The following is a 27,768-nucleotide window of genomic DNA, read 5'->3' as shown; positions in this document are numbered from 1 at the left end:
TGCTGGTGAAGATCTTTTTATATGAGTGCATGGTGGCATCATCCACCAATTCACTACAGCACCCAGAACAGGGGGAGCCTGCAAGGAGTGCGATGGATACAATATAGCTTCTCTGAGCAAAACAAAAAAAACCTTGACAGGCATTCTAGTCCCTCTCCACTCTAGTCAAAACCAAACAAAATGTTTTACCTCTAGTTATTTAACGTTTTTGGCGAAAAGGCTTTAGTGTAGATTAGCCAATCTGCTCCAGACTCCCAATAGCAATTAATCAGCTATTATGATCCCTGATTCTTTGTCAGTATTCATCACATGACCAAACGCCACTGATTATGTGGGCAACACTGGAAGGAGTAGAGAGCAACATTTTCTTCAGAAAGATATTTCAGTCTTTTAAAATAACTTTTTATTTAATAACAATATTTTTAAGTTTTGTTGTAAATTAAAGGAAATCTTTGGGCACAGCATACTTGTGTTTTTTTTTTTAACATCAACATTGTAATAATACAAACAATAGTGATGTTTGACAATCCAATATAAGGTTACTTAAATCTCCTTTCATGTTGTGAGTTTGCCTGTCTGCCGGTCGTCTCCACAACTTCCTGGATTCCCTGTATGCTTTGCATAGTCTCCTCTGCTGTTACTTTAAATTTTGTAAGGACTACATATCCCATGGTACCTTGCTGCCTGCAAGCAGTGATTCCTGTACTGACTCTGCCTTCTGAAACTTCCCCTCTTGGCATCTCTGTAGTTCAGAAGGCAGGCTCTGTGATGTGTGACACAGCAGTGCCTAATTACAGGGCAGAGAGAATACGCGTTCCAGAATTTAAGGAAGTAAATGTGTGGGGATATTCACGAAGTATATAACTTACAAGATGTTAAGATTAATCGGAAAAGGCTAGAAACAATTGAAATGAAATGTGGAATTGTATATTTGGTTTTATATTTTGACCAAAGATAATGTACACCAGGCTGTACACCAAGGCCCTCGGGCCACACCTGGCCCACCGCCGCTAAATGTCCGGCCCATCTGTGCACATGATGAATTCACGTGCACCCGGCCTGTGGACACGGCCTGTTGAACCCCTTCACGCCGATCGTAAGCAAATATGTGGCCTCGGCTTGAAGGGGTTGTGCCGGGGTGAAGCCTGCAGCTGCACGTATCCCCCCTTTACCATTTTTTTTTTAGAGCCGGCGATTGGTTTTCTTGGGATAACAACTGATGTGGCTAAGTCCCCCCCCCCCTCCCGCCGCCTCCCGTGGCTTCCTGGGCTCTCCCGTCCCACCGGGAGGCCCAAGCGACCAGCCGGCACCGCGAACAAAGCCGGAATTGCCCTTGATCGGGTCCCGGATCTAGTGACCCGGAAGCAATGTCATGACATCACTTCCAGTTTACAGAAAACTTAAAGGTACCATCGTATTCAAAACAGCCAAACTTGGCATTTTGAATGCATTTCTGGTCCAATAATTTTTATTGTAGAAGAGAAGGCATAATCGCACACGCAGGGGTACAGCATAAGAAACATAACAAAAAGGTACGGGCTAGAGAAGCCCGATCAAAGGACTTTAATGAGTATAAACTGTCCACTGAGTGACCTAATGTGATAAATCAAGGTCAATATGGGTCACCAGAGCCTAAGGGCTATCCAACAGAGGCCCAGGTTGTAGGTGCACTGGTGAACATGCTTGTGCTGATCTATTTAACACCCCCGACACTGGTTGGGGTGAGCAATCTGTGGACAAATATCATTATTATTGTTATTATTATTATAATACAGGATTTATATAGCGCCAACAGTTTACGCAGTGCTTTACAACATTAGGGCAGACAGTACAAGTACAATACAATTCAATACAGGAGGAATCAGAGGGCCCTGCTCGTTAGAGCTTACAGTCTAGGAGGGAGGGTCAAGTTATACAAAAGGGTAATAGCTGTGGGGGGTGCAGAAGAAATACAAATACAAATACAGAAGAAAAAGAAAAGTTTTAGAATCAAGCCGCTTTCCTATGTCCGGGGCCCAGGGTCCCTAAAAGCAGTCCAAAGGCAACCGGAAAAACAAACTCAGCAGCGAAGGAAAGAGAGAAAAGGGAGGAGACAAAGGAGAAAGGAATAAGAAGGGGGGAGGAAGGTAAAAAGTCCTGCGGGTGGGGGAAATATCAATTCGGTGCTCAGAGGCCCAGGCTGCTCGGATGCAGGGTGGGGAGAGCATAGGACCACCGGGGTGACTAAACTTTGAGAAATTTAGAGAGTATCATTCAGAATGCTTTTCACCATACCAAACGGAACAGAGGGCCTCTTCCAAGCTCTGGCTATTACCCTTTTGGCAGCTATGAACAAATAAGAAGCCAGTTTTTGCTGGTGTGAGAACAGGCCCTGGATGCAGCAGAGCGGTTTTGGCTTCCCTGTGTATGGTTATATGGAACAAAGAATGTAGGAGACCAACACCCTAGACCAGAACCCTATGAGGTGGGGACAGGACCACCAAATATGTACTACATGCCCCTCATTGGCCACACCTGAAGCACCGGTCGCTGTAGGGATGGGTTTGAGCTCGCTATCCGGGCCGGGACCCAGTACCAGCGCAGGAGAACTTTGTATGCAGCTTCCAAGGTAGCCGTGTTGAGTTTTGAATGCTTTTAATTGCAAAGGAGGGATTTGGGGTCTTATAGACCCCAGATCCCTCCATAAAGAGTACTTGTCACTGTCTATTACTGTCACAAGGGATGTTTACATTCCTTCTGACAGCAATAAAAGTGATCAGAATATTTTTTTTTCATAGGAACAATGTTAAAAAAAAAAAAATTATTTTAAAGCGCCAATCCCTCTTGCTCGCGCGCAGAAGTGAACACATATGTAAGTTGTGATGGCAAATGTAAAAGTGGAAAATACTGCGCTGTCACTTCAAACATTAAACAGCAGCCAGCACAGCAAAAGACAATTGCAAGTGAATAGTAACAAATAAATGTGCAGCGTTAATAAGAACGATCGCTAGATGATAAAACCAAATGAAGTGATGTGAAAATTAAAAAACGTATTATTTACATACACATATAATGACACATTGGTAAAAACATGGATAAATTAAAATGATAAACTCAATAAAGTCCACAACGTGATGAATATAAAAAAGTGATAAACACAAAGTCCACAGATGAAGACCAGGGTATTCGTATTAATCCAGGTGAATGGATGACCTCCTTATGACATCAATAGGAGGACAAGTGAGAAGAATAGATATGGGAGATAGCCACCACCAACATTCAGAAGGCTTACTAGCTTACTAACTCTTTACTGCCCCTGGCCCCTACCTCCTATCGAGTGCCCCCTCAGCCAGCAGTTCTCTATGGGGGCACCCGAGCCGAGTCAGAGCTGCGTGTATCCATTCAGACATGGAGCCCTGACCTGGCCCCGCCCCCTCTCTCCCCCAATAGGCTGACTAACTGACATCCGTGGGAGCCAATGGCGTTGCTGCTGTGTCTCAGCCAATCAGGAGAAGTATCCTGGACGGCCTAGACACTCGTGGACATTGCTGAAGAGAGATGGGGCTCAGGTAAGTAATTAGGGGGGTGCTGGGGAGGCTGCTACACACAGAAGGTTTTTTATCTTAATGCATTGAATGCATTAAGATACAAAAAACTTCTGCCTTTACAACCCTTTTAAGTGGAAAAAGGTTGCTGACCCCTGCTGTACACTTTAACCCTGTTTTTAAGTGGTATATAGATCCACTATAAACTCAGTCAACTTCCAATAAAAAGATCCAGAACAAAAAAAAATATTTAACCCTGAATACAGGCCATGAATTTGAATACCAATTGTATACATTACTCTTCTGTAAAGTGAGCAGAGCAACGAAAATAGCTGCCCCCAGTGCAGGGATGAAATACATTGTTTAGCCGAGTTATGCAAAGTGCATTCAAAGTATGCAAGGAAGCTCTTAAAGGGACAAATACTTATAGAGAATTCTATCAACTCACAATTAAAGAAATTCATTAGACTTCCTTAACTTAATGCACTGCACAGAAAATTTATAGTTCTTTTTACTGGTGGAAATTTACTGTTGCAAACTAGCAAAATTAAAGTTGTCCATAGACTTTAGGTGATAATTGAAGACTTAAAGCAGTCCTTTTGAGCAGTACAAAAGTGTGCAGACTCTGGTTGCACTGTGGCATGTTCCTTCCTGTCCTCCTTGTTTCCACCTTGATTAGAGAAGCTGCCCACCACACCTGAAGCCAACAAGGAGCCAAGAAAAGTGAAAGGGTGTAAATTTTCCTGCCTACAGGTACACTATAAAGAGAAAATTCACTTTTAACAACAGAAAATGGAAGTGGTTTTGTTCCAATTCCCCATACACTGATCAGTCATAACAATATGACGACAGGTAAAGTGAATATTGTTGAGTATCTCGTCACAATTTCATCTGAAAGTGGATTGGATATATTAAGCAACAAGTAAATCTGTTGTCCCTGACGTGTTGAAAGCAGAAAAAATGGGCAACTGTAAGTATTTGCTTGACTTTGACAAGGGCCAAAGTGTGATGGCTAGACTGGTCATAGCAATTATAAAACTGAATCTCTTGTGGGATGTTCCTGACCTGTAGTGGTCAGGACCACCAAAAGTGGTACAAGGGAGGAAAACCAGCAACAGCGTCATGGTGGCCAAGGCTTATTGACTCACATGGGGGTTAAAGGCTGGACCGTGTAGTCAGATCCAATAGAAGAGCTGCTGTAGCTCAATTGATGAAAAAAGTTAATGCTGGTTCGGATAGCTGTCAGAACGCACAGTGCATCGCATTTGATGTGATTGAGGCTGCATAGCCACAGACCGGTCAGGGTGCCCATGCTGACCTGCATCCATGGCCTAAAGCACCTAAAATGGTGGGCATGTGGGTATCAGAACTGGACCACGGAGAAATGGAAATAGTTGGTCTGATCTGATGAATTCAAGAACAGTTTGAGGAACACAACAAGTTTTAGAAGTTGATTGGCCTCCAAATTCCCCAGATCTCAAACCAATCAAGCATCTATGGGATGTGCTGGAAAAACAAGTCTGATCAATTGGAGGTCCCAGGTTGCAGGACTTGCAAGGATCTGCTACTGTTTGCTTGGTGCCAGATACCACAGCATATCTTCAGAGGTCTGCCTTGACGGGTTATCGTGGGAGGTCAAAATGTTATGGCTGATCAGTGTATATTTTAAATATATAATTCAATAAAGCTGACCTAAACTAAAAGTCCCACACAGTAAAAATATGCCCATCAAGAATGCCAATGACTGGTAGCAGTGCACTGGTGTGCTCACCCAAGAGTTCAGTGAAGTAAATAAAGGCCCTACTGATGTCAGCATCCATATTACAGCGCTACTGTAGGTCTTGTGACCTGACATGACCTGAAATCAGAGCAGCGTGGGATTTTTAGGTTCCAACTGACAGGTAAGATTTACAGTCCAGGACCCCACTCAGTCTCTTTAAATGCTCATTATTTTATATAGCGAGCATTAACTATTTAGGACATTACAAATTAAAGCGCATCTAAACTGAAAGTACATTTTTGAGAAGATGGTTATATTGAGCAAATGGGATCATGCTTTGCTGGGGTTTATTGTCTTCCTCTGTATCAACTGTGAGTATAGGATTGTACAATTTTTCACTTCTATTGGTTGAACTGGATGGACTTGTATCCTTTTTCAACCAGATTATGTAACTATGCGGTACACATTTTCAATATGTATAAATACAAAGGGATATTATGCATTTGGGTTATAGTAAATAATTGCTGATGATTGTGCAGCTATAAGGTAACATACATGGGCAGATTAAGCAGAATTTAATGCTAGGGAAATGAGCCCCAGGGCAAGAACTGAGGTATTAGCCACAGCATTGGAGGCAATGGAGTGGTTACCTTGGAGGATATGGAATAGGAGTTGTGCGGTCTATAGGATATGAAATAAAGGAAAGGAATAATATAAGCAGATTAAACATCAGCTATAATTTCTTTTGAGAACCCTGGTTCTCTGAAAAGTCGCAGTGCACAAGCTTTGCAATGACATGGTCAAGTGTATATTGCCATGCATCATTGGGCAGGATATGGCCAGAGAAGATACTATGTGAATAGAGGACAGTCTGGTAGTTTATTACGACTTGTGCCAAGGTGGCAGGAGCAGGGAGTTGATTTTGGTGATGGATGCAGGGCACCATACCCAGAGCATTTCCAGTCTGGTGAAATGCATTGTTGGCTGGAAAAGACTGGCTTCCTGCAGGTTGACAGTTGGAGCACCTAACTGGGTAAGCCTAATGTAATTGCAGCTGTAGGAGCTTTAACAGGGCCTATTTATTATTATCTGCAATTGAATCTCAGTTCCTCTGGGTTTATAGTCTCCTCGCCCTTAATCTGAATTGAAGCTGTCTAATGGCCAGTCTGGCCACATCATGGACTGCAGTGGTGGGTGGTCCTTTCTGCAGTTCTGAAGGACACCCACACATTAGGTGTGAAGTGCTGTCCAGTGATGCAGTAAACCGAGCCCAGGCTGATGTGATGCCCCCCTTGGGGGTGTAACCATGACATTCTGGGCTCATAGAAAGTTGTTGGAGAATGCAGTCATTCATTCCAGAAGCAGGCAGAGAAGCAGGAGGATATTTCCATGTTTTCAGACCCAGGTAAAGACTGCCAAAATAAAAAAAGGGAATAGTAAGGACTGCTGGCATGCTACAAAAGATTGTCAAAGACAAACAGGTGATATATGCATAATTAACTTCCAACATTTGACCACACGGGTTTAGCCCTTCCCCACATCATCCTGACCCCCTCCATTCTTTCCCTATGTCATTTTTTTTTGCATCTTTCCTCTCTCTCCTTTCCCTTTTACTTCCTTTTACATTATCTAGTCTGTTTAACTAGCCTAAATTTAGATTTTTGTTTATCTCCATTCTGTCCAGACTGACCACTTACCAACTGGAAGAAGGACAATTACTCTGGGCTTTCTTCTTTTCTTATGTCTTTGCTTTTTCTTTTGTTTGATTTGTATTGCTTATTCTCTTATACACCTAATCTAAGGTTTGTACCAGGTTTGGGCAATTAATACCGTATAATTTTTTTTATACCTGATATTCAATATATGTTCCATTTATCCTTTCTGGTCAACCAACATATACAGTATATTCACGTTGTCTAGTTTTACTCAGTAGCACAACCTACCTATTAAGTTTGGACGGTATTCGTGTAATTTATGCCCGACAATGGCCTTGATTCTTGAATTCTGATGTTTGTTTATTGTATTTCTTATACAATTTGTAAAACAAAAAAAAATATTTTCACCTCTAATCTAAGGTTGTTACCATTTATTACTGTATCCAGGGGCGGACTGACCATTCGGGCACTCGGGCACGAGTGGCCCCATCAGGGTTGCCAGCCTCAATAAAACCAGGGACAGTATGTAAAAATCTGTGTTTTTTTAAAAATCCCAAGATTATAGCTGCCCCGCCTCTCCAGTACCTTTTCAGTGTGTGTATGTGTATTCTGTGTGTGTATACTGTGTGTGTATATTTTGTGTCTATGTGTGTATACTGTGTGGCCCCGTAATCTATTGCCTGGGGGCCCCATAATCTCTTATTTCCCGGGGGCCCCATGAGTTGTCAGTCCGCTCCTGACTATATCATTTATTACTATTATCTTCCAATACCCTGACATCTCATTCCTTTTGTATTTTACTTGTGTTATAATGGTTTACCAGACTATGCTGTGTAATTATTTAACCTTTGTTATTCTTTCTCAACAATTTAATAAAATATATTGTACAGAAAAAAAAGATTGTCAAAGACTAGCGACCTGACAGGCAACTGTTAAAGACAGCAGAAGTAGGCCATGTTAACAGTGATTTTGAGATATGTCAAGCGTAATAGAATTGTTGAAATTCTTACTATTCCTGGAGACAATTTTGTTCATAGTTCCCTCCAGTGCTATGCAATTGACAAAAAGCTAAAGCCTTTGGTGACCTGATCTCTCCTGTGATTGTCAGCCATTCTGAACTCCAATCCTTTTTTTAGACTAAATGCCTAGGCTTTTCTCCAGGAAAGGTATTTGAGCCCCTCTATTATGCTTTTATTAATTCCAGCAAAACAATTAACATAATATCATGATAAAGTGATACTAAACACACACTGTTAATTTACATGGTCCCTGCTATTTATGTGAGGCTTCTATGTGGATGATGGCACTGTAATTATTTTAATAATAAAAACTCTAAGTACCTTCTTTCCTAATTAATTTGCAGCTGTCACATGACCCAGCTCTTTCCCAGCCCAGGAAACATAAGCAGGAGGAGCTTCTAGTCCTATGCTGCTAGTCACATGTTCAGAATAAAAAACAAGCCTCTGGAATACAGAGGAAAAAACAAATAAATAATAGTAATACATTGTCCAACAAATATACAGTGGGGAAATGAATTATTTGATCCCCTGCAGATTTTGTACATTTGCCCACTTACAAAGAAATGAAGGGTCTATAATTTTGGTCATAGGTGTATTTTATATGACAGAGACAGAATATCAATCAAAAATCCAGAAAAAACACATGATACCAATGTTATAAATTAAATTGCAGTAAAGTGAGTAAAATAAGTATTTGTTTCCCAAACAGAACATGACTTAGTACTTGGTGGAGAAACCCTTGTTGGCAAGCACAGAGGTAAGACATTTCTTGTAGTTAGTGACCAGGTTTGAACACATCTCAGGAGGGATTTTGGGCCACTCTTTAAAAATGTTTTCTAAATCCTTAAGGTTTCTTGGCTGTCACTTGGCAACTCAAAGTTTCAGCTCCCTCCATAAATTTTCTATAGGATTAAGGTCTGGAGACTGGCTAGGTCACTTCATGATGTGCTTCTTCTTGAGCCACTCCTTTGTTGCCTTGGCCGTATGTTTTGGGTCATTGTCATGCTGAAAGACCTATCCATGACCCATCTTCAGTGTTCTGGCTGGAGGGAAGAACGTTCTCATCCAAGATTTTACAATACATGGCCCAGTCCATTGGTCCCTCAATGCGGCAAAGTCGGCCTGTACCTTTAGCAGAGAAACTGCTCCAAAGCATAATGTTTCCACCCCCATGCTTGACTGTAGGGAAGGTGTTCTTAGGGTCATAGTCAGCATTTTTCTTTCTCCAAACACGAGTCCCCCTCCTCAAGAAGGCACATGTACAGTCATGCCAATGAACATCTAAATGATTCAGAGAAGGATTGGGAGAAAGTGCTGTAGTCAGATGACACCAGAATTGAGTTCTTTGGCATTAATTCGACATGCTGTGTTTGGAGCAAGAAAAATGCTGACTATGACCCTAAGAACACCATCCCTACAGTCAAGCATGGAGGTGGAAACATGATTCTTTGGGGCTGTTTCTCTGCTAAAGGTACAGTCCGACTTTGCCGCATTGGAGGGCCAATGGATGGGGCCATGTATTGTAAAATCCTGGATGAGAACCTTCTTCCCTCAGCCAGAACACTGAAGATGGGTTGTGGATGGGTCTTCCAGCATGACAATGACCCAAAACATACGGCCAAGGCAACAAAGGAGTGGCTCAAGAAGAAGCACATTAAGGTCATGGAGTGGCCTGGTCAGTCTCCGGACCTTAATCCCATAGAAAAATTATGGCGGGAACTGAAACTTCGAGTTGCCAAGAGACAGCCAAGAAACCTTAAGGATTTAGAGAAGATCTATAAAGAAATCCCTCCTGAGATGTGTGCAAACCTGGTCACCAACTACAAGAAACGTCTTGCCTCTGTGCTTGCCAACAAGGGTTTCTTCATCAAGTACTAAATCATATTTTGTTTGGGGATCCAATACTTATTTTAGTCACTGTTCTGCAACTTAATTTATAGCATTTTTTTTATGTGTTTTTTTTTTGGGGGGGGGGGGGGTTTTGGTTGATAGTCTGTCTCTATCATTTAAAATACACCTATGATAAAAATTATGGACCCTTCATTTCTTTGTAAGTGGGCAGATTTATAAAATCTGCAGGGAATCAAATAATAATTTTCCCCACTGTTTATCTGAAATTAAATCTTTATTTTATTGTGAAATTAACATGGTGTGGGCGGATTTCTTCCAGTCACCGGCTGTGTCACACCCCTCCATCCTGTGTCTTAAAATAAGAGGGAGGTGAAGCCTTCATCAATCTACATGTAATATCCTGTCCCCGTTGTGTTTAGCGGGGCTATCATTTATCATTGTGTATATGCCCACATGTGTGACTCTATAGTCACATGGGCTGCCCAGATGTGATGGGAAAGAAATGCTCAGCATAGAAACTCACTGAAAACTGAGCATGTGCAGAGGTGCTTCAACAGCTGCAAAATCCCTAACTGAATTGAGGACATGGACAGAAGGGAGAGATGGAGAACAGCAGGATCAACCTTTTTTTGCAGAATACAGAAAACTAATCTCATAGCGACTGATTATGAACAGCATAATTTATTGATATTTGTTTTATAATGTGTGTTTAGTGACACTTTAATATTTGAGTATATGTCTGCTTTTAAGTCCAACTCTGGGCAAACTTTTCCAGAATTAAAACTATTGGTTGGGGATGGGCTCCATATGTTGCAGTTTTTGGTTGTTTTGTATTGTTTATTTTCATGAATTTGTTGTGTGTTTTTTTTCAATTTAATAAAACTTTTTCAATCCATCACCATGTCCTAGAAGTGGTCCTCCTGGGAGAACTATATTCTCTTTTTTGTTGTATTGTTTCGGCCTGTGTCAAATGGTTTTTGTAGATGACTCAGAGACATGACCTGTAGGACACAGACTTGTGGTCACCGAGCTTCACACAGTAGTATAAACACAATAGCAGGAGCTAATTACAATTAACAATACAAACAATGATCTCCCCCCTCCTCAGCCTAGTCATCAACAAACTATAGTAGGAGTAGACTGTTCGTCTCCTAGCCAGTCCTGGAGGCCAATGTGATCAGCTTACTCAATTAACATGTTGAGTTCAGAATCAAACAAACCAATAATAGTCTCTACATACATCCTGGGAGATATTGTGGACAAATATTACTGTCCCATTTTAAGTAGTCCAAGATATATTTTCTCACTCAACCTGTGCCGGGATAGCACAGGGTGACTTAGACATAAGAGGTGTATGGGGAGCTGAAACAAGAGCATCCCCTACTTTCCAAGGGATTCTGAGTTCCACAGGCCCTCCCGTCGCACCCTTGAAAGGAGAATTCTATCAAATAAATTATTAGTTAAACCCACAAGTTTTTTTGCCACTACTATTCCCTTATATTGGCTTTTGAAATCTTCAAATGCAGCAATTTAGAAATTGGATAAAAGGTTTAGCACTGGGAAACACTTTTTGAAAGATAAACAGTGCATTTTATATACAACTACTGTATATGGATCAGACCAAAATGAGGAGGAAAGAGGGACACTGTTCCAAATCAGAGACAGTTGGGAGCTATGACACCCCCTGCATGCTCGAGCTAAAGGCAGACATATTCCAGGAAGTAAATACTACATGAATCCACTGCCCTTACTCAGCAGCTAGAAAATGCTTAGTGGGGTGTTTTTCAAAATGGTCAACAAAATCAAGCATGGAGACATGGATGGATGAGTTTGCTTTGAATATTGATATAAATAGCGTTTTCAGTTATTGATGCTCAGATACTGTTTATTTTTGCTTTAAGCTGGCCATGCAGAGATTTCTTTTTTTTAGTTTTCTATTGAAGTCTTTTCAATGTAAAAAAAAAAAGTGAAAAGATACATACCAAAGTTCCTGTCGCCAATCACATCGCATGGCTCAGGGTAATGCCAGGAAAGTTTAAAAAAAAAACACCCCCAGGGGGTCTCCACACATAGTCAAAGGGAGGGAGGGAGGGGGGGAGGGTATACACAGATAGAAACTTTTACACTCAGTATTGCTGGCCTTACTAGAATTTTTTCTTTGAAATTTTTCATTTTAAAAATGTTCGATTTTCTAATTGTTTGTCCCAAAATCAAATGTTAAAAGCAAACAAAATGTTGCAGTGTGTTTGAATATTTCTCAAATCATGAAATATACTGATGAGAATATTCATACAAATTTTCATACAAATGTCCCTACGAACGTTCATATAAAAATCTATTGGCCAGCTTTACTGTCACTAGGAACACAGTCAGAAATAAAAATGTTTTTTTTTTTTTTTACTTCAATAAAGTAAGGAAAGGCTGGAACTCTTTTCAGTGTTTTGTTGCTTTCTGTGTTCTACTGTACCAGAGTCTCCCATGTTACAATATACATTGTGAACTAAAATGAAATTAATAATATAAATGATTGTTGCAGCTGTTATGTGTTCCCACACCAAAAAAATGAAATAAAAATATATATTTTTTTTATTTACTTCTGTGTCCTAGTTGTAGATTTACTCTCACTTCCTGCCTGGTGAAACTGTTGTAACTGACAGTATATGAAGGGAAATATGTCTTAGTCTAGGTGTCTGGACTTTTTCCAAAATTGCAGCCGCTGAAAAAAAACACATAGTCAAATGCGGTTTTCAGACTAGGAAAACGTGGTGCGGTTTCCAGTGCGTGGGAGTGGCATTAAGAATTGTTGCCATTAAACTGGAAGTAAACTCTCTTTTGATTTTTACCTATAGGTAAGCCTATAATATGGCTTACTTATAGGTACAGTAAATATCTCTTAAACGTGCACTGTGTAGGAGATATTTACTTGCGAAGCTGCGAGTGACGTCACCGACACATGCGCTATGAAGGAGCGGCATACTCATGCCCATTCCTTCAGAGTCCTGTGTCGCTGTCAGGGCTGGGCTCAGCCCTTCCATCTCTGAGCTGGCTGCTCGGCTATTTGCCAGCTCCCATTTCTCTCCACAGTTACCCAGCTGTTGTTGATTCTGCTCGTCAGTCCTGCCTTCTTAAAGTCCGTCCAGCTCACTTGATCTCTGCCTTCGCCTTTGTCAACATCAAAGAGACTTTTTTTCCTGCGTTCCTGTTGAAGACTTGCTCGGCTGATGTTCCTTCTGGCTCCTGATCTTGCTTGCTGTACTACTATGTTTATCTCTGGCTCTCTGACATTTGCTTGGCTGACTACCCGATCCGGTTAGTGAAGTCTGGCTTGTTTTGACTACGCTTACTCTGTTTACCTTATTATTATTATTATTATTATTAAAGTGTGATTTAACTATACTTCTGTTTTGGTCTGATTCATGGTTCCTGATAGTAGGCAAAGGCCATGAATTCAGAAGATACAGTCAATCCACTTGTTGGTAATATTTTTTCCAGATTGGATGAGCAAGATCACCGCATAGATCAGTTTGCCATAGCGTTACAAACGCTCCTAAGTCGCACGGCTCATCTGGAAACTTCCACTGTGGCTGCTCCGGTTCAACCTGAGTTGCAGGTTGTCCCTGCTGCTGCGCCAGTCTCTGTGCAGGCACCCGCCTCGAGTATTACCTCTATAAGAGGCATGTCTGGTTCCGCTCTGCTTCCCCAGCGATTTGGGGGCGATCCAGTTCAATGTAGAGGGTTTCTCAACCAGGTTGAGATTTACTTTGAGATGCTGCCCCAGGCATTTCCCATGGACAGAATCAAAGTAGGTTTCGTGATATCTTTGCTTTCTGAGAGAGTCTTGGTCTGGGCAAACCCTCTATGGGAGACACAAAAACCTGTTGTCTTGAGTTACCCTGACTTTGTGGCCTCCTTTAAAAGGGTATTTGACATTCGCACACGCTCCGCTTCTGCTGCCAAGTGCCTCATGTCCATCAAACAGAGTACCAGAAATGTTGCCGACTACGCCATTGAATTCCATACTCTGGCAGCAGAGGTTGCTTGGGACAATGAGGCCCCCGTGGCTGCTTTTTCTCATGGTCTCTCGGATTCCATTAAGGATTAGATAGCACCCCGAGATATATCCACTGAGATGGAGAGGTTGATCACGTTTGCCATCCTCATTGACTCCAGACTCAGAGAAAGACTCTCTTTTAAGGAGCGTTTGCGGAAGCCTCCTGTACGTTTGCCTCCGAGCTTTGCAGTCCCACCCGTGCCTCCCTCACCTCCCATGCTTCCTGGTACCGAGTTGATCAATGAAGATGAACCCATGCACTTGGGCTTCACATGTCTCTCTGCGGATGAGAGAGCCTTTAGGAGGAGGTAGAGATTGTGCCTTTATTGTGGCCAGGCAGGTCACTTTTTGAAGTCTCGTCCTACCCGTCCAGGGTACTCTCAAACCTTGAGGTCCTGTCATTGACAGACCTTAGGTGGCGTTGTTTCGTCCCCAGTTATCCAAAAGGATAAGCCCCTGGTTTCGGTCACCCTTTCTTGGGCAGAGTCGTGCATCGAGATACAGGCTCTAATCTACTCTGGAGCTGCAGGCCTGTTCATTGATGCTGCCTTTGTATAGCAGCACTCGATTCCGCTGCAGCAGCGTGACACTCCACTTGCCATTGAGGCTCTTGACGGGAGACTTCTACAGCTTGCCCATGTGACTCAAGAGACGGTTCCATTGTTCATAGCTGTAGGGGCTCTTCACCATGAGATAATCCAATTCCAAGATATTTCCTTACCTAGGTTTACGCTGGATATTGGTTATCCTTGGTTACAGAGGCACCACCCCTCTTTTGATTGGCTCCATGCTGAGGTTCTCTCCTGGTCACCATAATGCAGTGAGACATGCTTCCAGAAGGTAGCCAAGGTCCTGTGCACCTCTTCACTGTCCTCCCTGCCGGAAGAGTACCGCGATTTTAGCGATGTCTTTGGCAAAGGTCAAGCCGGTAGTTTGCCTCCACACCGTCCTTATGATTGTGCAATTGACCTTCAACCTGGTGCCATACCCCCTCGTGGCCGGGTTTACCCTTTGTCGGTCTTGGAGGATAAGGCCATGGAGGAATATGTTGCAGACACACTTTCTTGAGGTTTCATCTGTAAATCCTCGTCTCCTGCTGGTGCTAGTTCCTTCTTTGTGAAGAAGAAGAGCGGTGAACTGAGACCTTCTATTGATTATAGGGGTCTCAATAGTTTCACGATTAAGAATGCCTACCCGATTCCATTGGTTACAGAGTTATTTGACCGCCTCAAGGGAGCAACGGTTTTCACAAAGCTTGATTTGAGAGGGGCATACAATCTCGTACGGATTAAGGAGGGCGACGAGTGGAAAACTGCGTTTAATACCAGAACAGGCCATTATGAGTACCTCGTAATGCCTTTTGGCCTTTGTAACGCCCCGGCAGTTTTCCAGGAATTTTATTAATGATGTCCTCTGAGATTTGTTGCAGTTATGTGTGGTGGTTTATCTCGATGATATCCTCATATTTTCCAAGTCCCTGGAGAGCCACCACACAGATGTCTGTCGTGTGCTTCAGAAACTAAGAGAAAACAATTTCTATTGTAAACTGGAGAAGTGCGAGTTCCATCGTATACAGGTAAAATTCCTGGGCTATATCATTTCCACTTCTGGTTTTTTGATGGACCCAGAATAACTTTCGGCAGTCCTACAGTGGCCCCGACCCGTGGGTTTACGTCTTCTGCAGCATTTCCTGGGCTTTGCCACCTATTATCGGAAGTTTATTCGTAACTTCTCGTCTCTGGTCATGCCCCTGACTGATATGACCAGAAAGGACGGTAACCCACAGAGTTGGTCTCTGGAGTCCATTAAGGCCTTTGAGAGTCTCAAGGCTGCCTTTGTTTTTTTTGCTCCTGTGTTGGCACATCCTCATCCTACGTTGCCTTTTATCCTAGAAGTTGATGCTTCTGAGACTGGAGTTGGCACCCTTCTGTCTCAACGTCCTAACTCTGAGAGAGCTATGCATCCATGTGGCTACTTTTACAAGAAATTGTCACCTGCAGAGTGCAATTATGAGATTGGTGACAGAGAGCTGATGGCGATCATTTTAGCCCTGAAAGAATGGAGACATCTCCTTGAAGGTACCACTGTGCTGTATCTCATTCTTACTGACCATAAGAATCTCACATTCTTGTCTGAGGCTAAGCGCCTCTCTCCCAGAAGGGCGAGATTTTTTTCTTGTCGAGTTTTAATTACATTATCTCATTCTTACCCGGTACTAAAAATGTAAGGGCTGACGCCTCGTCACGACAATTTTCCTCCACTTTCAAGTCGGTTCCGGTTCCTGTGATTCCTCCTGATCGTATTCTGGCTACGGTTCGCACCAGTCTTACTTCCCCTTTGGGTGACAAAAATCTTGCTGCTCAGGTCCATGCTCCTTCTGAGAAACCTTGTAACCGCTGCTTTGTCCCAGAGAGTCTCCATACTGCCGTGCTCCAGACTTACCATTCTCCCAAGGCAGCTGGCCACCTTGGGAAGAATCAACTCGTTTGGGCCATTTCCCAACAATTCTGGTGGCCTAGTCTACGGGCTGATGTAACTGCCTTCGTAGCTGCCTGTTCTGTGTGTGCTCAGAGTAAGACTCCATGACACCTTCCAGTGGGCCTCCTACAACCCATACCCAATGGAGAGAGGCCCTGGACCCACCTGTCTATGGATTTCATTGTGGAGTTACCCAACTCCCAAGACAACACTGTTATCCTTAAGGTGGTCAACCGGTTCTCAAAGATGTGTCATTGTATTCCACTTAAGAAACTGCCCACTTCTAACTTCTTACTTCCATTTTTGCTCGAGAGATCTTTCGCTTACACGGGCTACCCAAGATGATTGTCTCGGACAGGGTTAGTCAGTTTGTCTCCCGGTTCTGGCGAGCCTTTTGTGCACAGTTGGGAATTCAGCTTGCTTTCTCTTCTGCATATCACCCGCAGTCTAATGGGGCCGCAGAACAAGCCAATCAGTCCTTGGAGCAATTCTTACGCTGCTATATTTCTGACCATCATAACAACTGGTCAGACCTATGGGCAGAGTTTGCTCACAACAGTGCCTTGAATTCGGCTTCCTGATTGTCCCCATTTATGGCGAATTATGGCTTCCAACCTTCCATGTTGCCTGACTCGTTTGTTCCGTTCTGTTTGCAGTATTCCTGCATTAGAGGAGCATCTCCAAGGTCATCGTTCCACTTGGGCACAAGTTCAGGAGGCTTTGCAACATGCTAACGATAGGTACCGACTCCATGCTGACCACAGACTCCTGCCTGCACCTTCCTACTAGGTTGGGGACTTCGTGTTCCTTCTTTGAAGTTCGGACCTCGTTCTGTTGGGCCTTTCCATATCCTTCGCAGAATTACCTCATTGGCTTGCGTCTTGGACCTTTCCCCCTAGTATGCGCATCTCAAATGTGTTTCATGTCTCCTTATTGAAACCTTTGGTCTGCAATCGCTTTACCACCTCTGTGCCACGTCCTCACCCTATACAGGTTGAGAACCATGAGGAGTATGAAGTACAATCCATTGTTGACTCCCATAGGTTCCCTGGGCACATACAGTACCTGGTGCATTGGAAGGGGTACGTTCCGGAGGAACCCTCTTGGGTCTCATCCTCAGACGTACATGCCCCTGTCCTCCTCCGTGATTTCCATAGATGTTTTCCCCTCAAGCCCAGTGGTCCTCCGAGGGGAGGGGTCGTTGAGAAGGGGGTACTGTCAGGGTTTAGCCCTTCCTTCCCTGAGCTGGCCGCTCAGCTGTCGGCTAATTGCCAGCTCCCATTTCTCTCCACAGTTACCCAGCTGTTGTTGATTCATGCTGGTCAGTTCTGCCTACTTAAAGTCGTCCAGCTCACTTGATCCCTGCCTTCGCCTTTGTCAACATCACAGAGACTTTTCTCCTGCATTCCTGTTGAAGACTTGCTCGGCTGACGTTCCTTCTGGCTCCTGATCCTGCTTGCTGTACTACTACGTTTATCTCTGGCTCTCTGACATTTGCTTAGCTGACTACCCAATCCGGTTACTGAACTCTGGCTTGTTTTGACTACGCTTACTCTGTTTACCTTATTATTATTATTAAACAAGTGTGATTTAACTATACTTCTGTCTCGGTCTGATTCATGGTTCCTGATAGCCGCGGACAGTGGCTCCTGTGTGCATGCATGGGAGTGACGTCATTGAAGATTGTCCAAATTAAACTAGAGCCCGCCAACCCAGAAGGAGCACCGGGTGAAGATGGAAGCCATTTACTACCGCTTTAAGTGATTTTTTTTGCTGTGGGTGTAGGAAAGTGTGCAATTTACACACAGTTCTGCACCAACAGAAGTATGAACCTAGGCTTAGGGAACACTAGGTAGAAGTAAAAACTTAAAAGGGGGTCTCCTCCTTGCCTACTCTGTGCAAAAATGTAAAAAAAATAAAAAATAAAAAAAAATGGCTTGGCATACACATTAATGAGGGATGTAGAAAAGAAAGAATATGTGAAGGGGCAAGTGGCACTACCTATATGTCAAATAGTGCTCTACCAAATCACTTTATAGTCGCTATTAAAAGACACAGTGCTATTGTGGAATGAATTATAACAGAACAGGTACCATAAAGGTGATAGTGTAATAGTTATCACACCTCACCTATCCCAGTAGGTGAGTACTAAAGCCCTCTAGGTGTGGGCACCAATCCTACACAGGAGAAGTTGTCACCAAAAATGTAATAGCTTACAAATTAGTGTAACATAAAAATAAATCCTCTCCTTATATCAGTGCATAAAACAGCCAAACATGAATATCATGATAGCATTGTGATCCTCTGCTTATAACAGTGCATATAGTGTCCAAACCCAAAATACAGGATGTGAGTGATCCCAAAAACCAAATCCAAATAAGAATGCAAAGAATCGCACCAAAAAACAAAAAAGTTATAAAAAATTGCACCAAAGTCGCACCAAAATGTAATTATCGCACCATATACAGATACATATAAGTGTATACATATAGTGTCCCAATCATAAAATCAAGGTGTATATAAACCCAAGATGCAAAAAAAAACAAAAAAAATGCAAAAAATTGCACCAAAAAACAGAAAAAATGCAAAAATCGCACCAAAATTAAAAATTGCACCAAGATGCAGTTTATCGCACCGTATACAAAGAACACATGAAGAACACATGCATTTATCCCAATGAAGGTGACTGTTCGTGTTTAGAGGGATTGTAGCAGGTGACTTTAGTGATCACAGAATCTTGACAGGTGACTTGCGTGCTCCCCCTCAAGGGTCCCCACTCACCAGATCCTACTACCCCTACAGGGGTAAAGCGCATGTAGCGCCTTAGGTTGGCAGGTAACCACTGGTGTCAGCCTCTGCAGTTCCTCGAGCAGCCTTGGGATATCCGGGTTGTAATAGATGTACGGTATTTATCGGCGTATAACATGCACTTTTTTCCCCTTAAAATCAGGGGAAAATCGTGGGTGCGTGTTATACGCCGATCCCCCGCCGATTGTGAGCCTTTTGGCGGCTCTCTGCGGCTTTTGGGCGCTCTCGGCGGTTCTCGGCCGCTCTCGGTGGCTTTCGGCCATTCTCAGCGGCTTTCGGCTGCTTTCAGCCATTCTCAGCGGCTCTCGGCCGAGTGCGTCCGAAAGCCGCCGAGAATGGCCGAGAGCCGCTGAGAATGGCTGGAAGCCGCCAGGAGAGGCCGAGAGCCACCGAAAATGGCCGAGAGCGGCGGAGAACGGTGGCACAATTTTTAAACGCCATTGCAAACGACACAGGGCAAGGCAGATGGACACTGACAAGGCTGCAATGAGGGACAAGGTACAGATGGACACTGACAAGGCTGCAATGGGGGACAAGGCTGCAATGGGGGACAATGCTACAGATGGACACTGACAAGGCTGCAATGGGGGACAATGCTACAGATGGACACTGACAAGGCTGCAATGGGGGACAAGGCTGCAATGGGGGACAATGCTACAGATGGACACTGACAAGGCTGCAATGGGGGACAATGCTACAGATGGACATTGACAAGGCTGCAATGGGGGACAATGCTACAGATGGACACTGACAAGGCTGCAATGAGGGACAAGGTACAGATGGACACTGACAAGGCTGCAATGGGGGACAATGCTACAGATGGACACTGACAAGGCTGCAATGGGGGACAAGGCTGCAATGGGGGACAATGCTACAGATGGACATTGACAAGGCTGCAATGGGGGACAATGCTACAGATGGACATTGACAAGGCTGCAATGGGGGACAATGCTACAGATGGACACTGACAAGGCTGCAATGAGGGACAAGGTACAGATGGACACTGACAAGGCTGCAATGGGGGACAATGCTACAGATGGACACTGACAAGGCTGCAATGGGGGACAAGGCTGCAATGGGGGACAATGCTACAGATGGACACTGACAAGGCTGCAATGGGGGACAATGCTACAGATGGACACTGACAAGGCTGCAATGAGAGACAAGGTACAGATGGACACTGACAAGGCTGCAATGGGGGACAAGGCTGCAATGGGGGACAATGCTACAGATGGACACTGACAAGGCTGCAATGGGGGACAATGCTACAGATGGACACTGACAAGGCTGCAACGGGGGACAATGCTACAGATGGACACTGACAAGGCTGCAGTGGGGGACAATGCTACAGATGGACACTGACAAGGCTGCAATGGGGGACAAGGCTGCAATGGGGGACAATGCTACAGATGGACACTGACAAGGCTGCAATGAGAGACAAGGTACAGATGGACACGGACAAGGCTGCAATGGGGGACAATGCTACAGATGGACACTGACAAGGCTGCAATGGGGGACAATGCTACAGATGGACACTGACAAGGCTGCAATGGGGGACAAGGCTGCAATGGGGGACAATGCTACAGATGGACACTGATAAGGCTGCAATGGGGGACAATGCTACAGATGGACACTGACAAGGCCGCAATGGGGGACAAGGCTGCAATGGGGGACAATGCTACAGATGGACATTGACAAGGCTGCAATGAGAGACAAGGTACAGATGGACACTGACAAGGCTGCAATGGGGGACAAGGCTGCAATGGGGGACAATGCTACAGATGGACACTGACAAGGCTGCAATGGGGGACAATGCTACAGATGGACACTGACAAGGCTGCAATGGGGGACAAGGCTGCAACGGGGGACAATGCTACAGATGGACACTGACAAGGCTGCAGTGGGGGACAATGCTACAGATGGACACTGACAAGGCTGCAATGAGGGACAAGGCTGCAATGGGGGACAATGCTACAGATGGACACTGACAAGGCTGCAATGGGGGACAAGGCTGCAATGGGGGACAATGCTACAGATGGACACTGACAAGGCCGCAATGGGGGACAATGCTACAGATGGACACTGACAAGGCTGCAATGGGGGACAATGCTACAGATGGACACTGACAAGGCTGCAATGAGGGACAAGGCTACAGATGGACACTGATGAGGCTGCATTGATGGGCATTTAAATGTAAGTTTTTTTCCTTAAACTTCCCTCCTAAAAGTTTTTTTCCTTAAAATTCCCTCCTAAACTTGGGGTGCGTGTTATACACCGGCGCGTGTTATACGCCGATAAATACGGTAATTTTCATAATCCTCATAAAAAGGAGAAATTGGCTCCCATAGTGCAGTATTTCCAAAACTTCCGTTTATTAAAAGATTATTTGAAAAAATGTAAAAAAACAAACAGACAAAAAATGCAGTTCATGCAGCGTAATGCCTAGTCCCATAGGGGCTGCACTTGCCGGTATAAAGCATAGGCAACCGAGCTGTAGGTGGACAGCGTGCACTCTGATTGCGTTCCACCTACTCACTCAGCCTCCTGGAAATCACGTGATGTGCGTAGTGAGGGATGGTATGTAAATACTTATTGTGTGTAAATTAGAAGAAAAATTATGCTAAAATACTCTGTCAACAACACAAATGTTATGATAGTGATAGTTGTGTGGTATGGAATTATAACATTTAAAAAAATTACATTTTGCCAAAAAAATTAAATTAAAGAATGAAACATTAGTGTCTCTGTGTTTGCATGTCCACATATTTCAGCTCATTTCTGTCCTCAGTTTGCAGTGATCCAGATAGACACAGCTCGGGAGCTGGAGGACCCAGACTTCCTGACGGAAAGCTACTTGAACTTAGCCCGCAGCAATGAAAAGCTGTGCGAATTTCAGAAGACAATCTCCTACTGCAAGACGTGTCTGAACATGCAGGGGACATCTGTCAGCCTGCACCTGAATGGACAGGTGTCACTGAGCCTGGGGAATGCCTATCTGGGCCTCAGCGTGTTCCAGAAGGCTTTGGAATGCTTTGAGAAGGCCCTGAGATATGCTCATAACAATGATGACAAGATGCTGGAGTGTCGAGTCTGCTGCAGCCTGGGGGGCTTCTACACCCAGCTCAAGGTGAGCCATGACATTTATTTTAAAACAATTTATGGAGGATGGGGCAGATGTACTTTGAATGTAACCAGCAACAATTGTCTTCATTTGGCTCATTCAAAATGAAAGTGTCAAATACAATGAAAACCTGCGTGGTGCAGTAATCCATATAACCTATCAGATTTTACTTACTGTTGTCAGCTCCAACTGTGGTTTCTGTTGGTTACTGAACCCTTGCTCTTTGCAGTACCTAACGGAACAGCGCCTGCATGTGTCTGAAAGGTAAGTGTCTATGTTGCCAGTAGCAGCCTTTCTGCTCCTCCATTTGTTTCCAAGTCCAGCCTTTCTCAACCTTGTTACCTAGGGTTGCCACCTGTCCGGGATTCACCCAGACAGTTCGGGTTTGGAATCTGCGTCCGGGTTTCAGACTGGCTGAAACCCGGACACGTTATTCAGACCGGACTATGGCTTCCCAGCAGGGTTGCTGGCTGCAGTTGTCTAAGTTGAGAGTTTCTTTTATCCTCTCTTTCACACTGCCCAAAGCCAACACTAGCAACCCCCCCCCCAAACATACACACAGACGGGAGAGAGGGCTCGATCTGCACCTCTCCTCCCTCTCTACCCCTCGGTGTCTGCCCACACTCCAATCCCCGGCGCTCTGCCCCAGAAAAGGGAAGTTGTGGTCAGAAAATTGAAGTCCAGCAGCCTCAGATACCTATGGATGAGAGGTGATGATTGCCAAGGGGTGAGTGAGCTCACCATCCATCCCTGTCTGTGACTGAAGTCTCCCCCTTCTCTCTCCTGCCTCTGAGTACACTAAGGTAAATCAGGGTTCTCAGAGCAACCCTTACATCAGCGTTCCCCTTTACACCAGAGGCCACAGTGTTCCCCCTTACATCAGAGTCCTCTCAGTACATCAGAGTTCTCAGTGTTCCCCCCCTTAGATCAGGGTTCCCAGAGCATCCCTTATGTTAGAGTCCCCAGAGTTCTCCCTTACATCAGAGTCTGCAGAGTCCTCCCTTATAGTGAAAGGGAACTCTGCAAGTTCAGATGTAAAAGGGAACTCTTGTTAAAAAATTGCTGTGTGCCACTAAAGTGTTCGGGGTTTGGCTTGAAGAAAAGGTGGTAACCCTATTGTTACTCCTGAGGAGCTCTTGAAAGAATTTACAGGTTCTCTGGGAACACCTGCTTAAAGTGGTTGTAAACCTCAGTCATCAAATCTTAGCAAAGCACACATATCTGTAATGTTCACTTATCTCTCTCCAAAGCTCTAAGTGTCGTTTCTCTCTGGTGCTTCGTTCCTCTGTTATCAGCATGGGACACTTCTGAGAAGTTTTCTCGGCACATTAGAAAAAATTTGTGTCGGGGAGGAGAGTTTAGCACGCAGCTTGTCAATTCAGAACACAGTTCTTCTGCTGTGTGAAGTGGTGTGTGTTCCTTTCTTCCAATCAGCTCTCACACACTGTAACTGCAGCCTCTCCGCCCCCTCCTCTGTGATACTAACAGATGGAGAAGAATTTTAACAGGATTCTGCCCTTTTGAAGGGGTGTAGGGAAGAGAGGGCTGCAGATAATCAAGTAAACCCTCTGAGGATTTGTTTCATCTCTGTGTATCATCTGAGGCTGTTCACTTCACTGGGTATATGTGAGGGGTTACAACCACTTTAAAGCAGAGTTTCAGTCGTTGTTAAGTTTATTAAAAGTCGGCAACTACAAAAAGTGTAGCTGCTGACTTTTAATTAACAGAATTTCACCTTCCCCAAGGTCCAGTGATGCGGCTGCCCGAAGCCTCGTTTCTCTTTTTTTAGCGTCCTGCCAGCGCACCGCTCCAGTGTGAAAGCCCTCAGGCTATCACACTGGAGTGAGAGGAGAGGCGCTTTACAGGCCCTATTTTCAGCGCTATAGCACCTCAGTGTGAAAGCAGCCTCAATGTTTAAAAAATACATCAGTTTATAAAAAAGTGTATGTAGAATTTCCACCACGGCTGCTAGGATAAATGAGTAATTCCCTGACTCCCACGGTGTACACAACCTTCACCAACACTCTGCAAGTGCTTTTTCTTATAACCAAGGCAGGCCTCAATTTTCAACAGGTACCAGTCTCTTTAAGGCAACAACCCACTGACTGATTCCACAATCCACGGCAGGGAACCAGATGCCGCAGATACATGAAAGAAGAGCTCACAAACCAGAGCCAGACAGACTTCTCATAGTGTAGTAATTTATTAAAGTAATAATCCAGTAAATCACAGTAAAAAGAGTAAAATCTGTCTGCACTCACAAGTTTGGTTGCCACGTACATTCAATGTGGCAGTGTGACATCAGCACACAAAAGCTCCGCCCTAAGTAATGTGGCTTACCTAGCATATTTGACACCCAGAGCAAAGTTTTGTTACCAACCCCTTACAAAATTATCTTTGTTTATATCTTGAGATGAAAATGAAAGGCGGACATTAAAAACTGTGATGTACTCTAATGCTGCGTACACACGATCAGACATTCCGACAACGAAATCCTGGAATTTTTTTCCAACGGATGTTGGCTCAAGCTTGTCTTGCATACACACGGTCGCACAAATGTTGTCGGAAATGCCGAACGTCAAGAACGCGGTGACTTACAACACGTACGACAAGCCGAGAAAAATGAAGTTCAATGGCCAGTGCGGCTATTCTGCTTGATTCCGAGCATACGTGGAATTTTGTGCGTCGGAATTGTGTACACACGACCGGAATTTATGACAATGGATTTTGTTGTCAGAAAATTTGAGAACCAGCTCTCAAATTTTTGTTGTCGGAAATTCCGACAAAAAATGTCTGATGGAGCCTACACACGATCGGAATTTCCGACAACAAGCTCCCAACGAACATTTGTTGTCGGACATTCCAACCGTGTGTACGCGGCATAACACTTAGTGTAGCAAATTGGTGGTATTTAATGAAAAATTGCCAATTCACTATTGCTGAAGGAACCCCAGGAGGAAGTTGTGGGTTCCATAGAACCCTGATTGAGAAACGCTGCTATAGTCTGCCCTAAGAACATGAAAGGAGTTTTTGATGGTTACTCTCCTTCATTTTTTCATTCAGACACTGCTAAAGCTTTTGTTTAAATAATCCCTGGTGATTGTGCTATAAGGGCCATGTTCAGGCACTTCATGTTAAAGGATGACAATGCTCTGTCCCTGTCAGTCATGTGTGATCCTACATTGTTACCTTGTCACATGGACTTCCAGTGGAGACTATAGTGGCCCCTTCAGTACACATTACTCAGGCATGGTCCACTGTTGTCACCATCAGGAATCACGCTTTGAGAACTGCAATGCAATCATTGTTGGAGTGCATGTGGACAGGGAGTGGGTGCAAAGAGGCTTTAACAACAAAGAATGAAAAAGGTGAAAACAATATTTTATTTAAAGCTAATATATTTTAGACAGGGCATTTTTTCTCAAACAATAGGTGCTGGAACTTAACCACGGCCCCACAAAACCCCTCCCCCTACACACACCCTCCAAATCACATCAAATAGTGGGTGTGTTCAGTCAAATTTCCCGAAGACAGTAGGAGGGTCTTAAAGGGGCATTAAGTACCAGGATTGAGTGCAGAGCTGTCACTTATAAATACAGAAACCAGACTTCTGTGTTTACAAGTGATTGTGGTGAGCAGGCACCAAAGGGTCTGAGCCAGAGGTGGTGGAACTGAGTTCCACCAAGTTCCCCCTGAAAAAAAGCCCTGATTTTAGATACACGATGCTTTACCCAACTAAATATTATTCAGCTATAGTTTTACAGTTACTCTAAGGCCTAACTTAGACTAGAAGTAAAAATAGTTGAGCCACATTGTTATACCCAGCTGCAAATTAACATAGCAAGCGACCATGTCGTTACAGATCCCCATGGTTGCAGCGTGGTGAGAATTATACAACCTGTCGTGTTTGACAGGTGGTTACGAGGCAACATAACGCCTCTGAGCTGCCTGTTACATATACCTTTTGAAAAGCGTAGGTCCCAGGATCTATTATTGTTCTGGGGCAATGACATCAATCATGGTCATGCTGAAAAGGTTACTTTAAAGAGATTTTGTATTTTGTTCATATTAAGATTGATAACTGGATCACATTACAGAAGGTACTGTAGGCAGTATATACCATACTTGCCTTCCTTGCATTTCCTCCGCATTTCAATACATTAAAATCTGTCTAGGCTCCCTCCCAAGCCCCCTCAGTACAGTAAACTGTGTCCTCCCACCACAGGTTCATAGTTACCTCCTCTGATGGCTGCGGCCTCATGTGCTATCTGCAGTAAAAATCGATCGCCCTTTAGACTTGAATGGGACATTGCTTCTGCTGTACGGGTAGGTCCCATTCAAGCCTTTGGGATATTAACAGCCCAGCACTAGACTTTTTTTTTTTTTGTACATTTTTTTTTTTATTTAGTCTGAATAAAGTTAATACTTTAAGATGCAAACAAAGGACAAGACAGGCTTTACCACCTAGGATAGTTAGTTTCTTGCAGTCTTTTGCAGGTTGATGATTTAAGGGAGATGTTTGGCTTGTGTTCTGTGTGAAAGGATCTGTGTAGATCTGTCTCCCATTTCTGAAGATAAGGTGTTTTTTATACAGTGCCTTGAAAAAGTATTCATACCCCTTGACATTTTCCACATTTTATCATGTTACAACAAAAAAACGTAAATGTATTTTTTGGGGATTTTATGTGATAGACCAACACAAAGTGGCACATAATTGTGAAGTGGAAGAAAAATGATGAATGGTTTTCCAAATTATTTACAAATAAATATTTGAAAAGTGTGGCATGCATTTTTATTCAGCCCCCTTTTACTCTGATACTCCTAACTAAAATCTAGTGGAACCAATTGCCTTCAGAAGTCACCTAATTAGTAAATATAGTCCACCTGTGTGTAATTTAATCTCAGTATAAATACAGCTGTTCTGTGAAGCCCTCAGAGGTTTGTTAGAGAACCTTAGTGAACAAACGGCATCATGAAGGCCAAGGAACACACCAGACAGGTCAGGGATAAAGTTGTGGAGAAGTTTAAAGCAGGGTTAAGTTATAAAACAAATATCCCAAGCTTTGAACATCTCATGGAGCACTGTTCAATCCATCATCCAAAAATGGAAAGAGAATGGCGCAACTGCAAACCTACCAAGACATGGTCGTCAACCTAAACTGACAGGCCTGGTAAGGAGAGCATTAATCAGAGAAGCAGCCAAGAGGCCCATGGTAACTCTGGTGGAGCTCCAGAGATCCACAGGTCAGGTGGGAGAATCTGTCCACAGGACAACTATTAGTTGTGCACTCCACAAATCTGGCCTTTATGGAAGAGTGGCAATAAGAGATCTATTGTTGAAGCCATTGTTGAAAGAAAGCCATAAGAAGTCCCGTTCGCAGTTTGCGAAAGAAGCCATGTGGGGGACACGGCAAACGTGGAAGAAGGTGCTCTGGTCAGATGAGACCAAAATTTAATTTTTTTGGCCTAAAAGCAAAACACTTTGTGTGGTGGAAAACTAACACTGTGCATCACCCTGAACACACCATACCCACCGTGAAA

At 43.8% G+C, this 27,768-nt stretch overlaps 1 protein-coding gene across 1 annotated transcript in view; it reads left to right on the top strand.

The window, feature by feature from the left end:
- The window catches only part of RAPSN (receptor associated protein of the synapse), a 73,397-nt gene that overhangs the window by 9,019 nt on the left and 36,610 nt on the right, over positions 1-27,768 (top strand). The window contains exon 2 of the mRNA XM_073604403.1: positions 21,895-22,233. Coding sequence (XP_073460504.1) covers positions 21,895-22,233 — 339 coding nt within the window. The remainder of the gene's footprint in view (positions 1-21,894; positions 22,234-27,768) is intronic.

The sequence above is a fragment of the Aquarana catesbeiana genome, linkage group LG11, assembly GCF_042186555.1.
Source record: "Aquarana catesbeiana isolate 2022-GZ linkage group LG11, ASM4218655v1, whole genome shotgun sequence".
Lineage (NCBI taxonomy): Eukaryota > Metazoa > Chordata > Amphibia > Anura > Ranidae > Aquarana > Aquarana catesbeiana.
The sequence above is the reverse complement of the archived record's forward strand: the minus strand, read 5'-3'. Positions and strand labels throughout refer to the sequence as shown.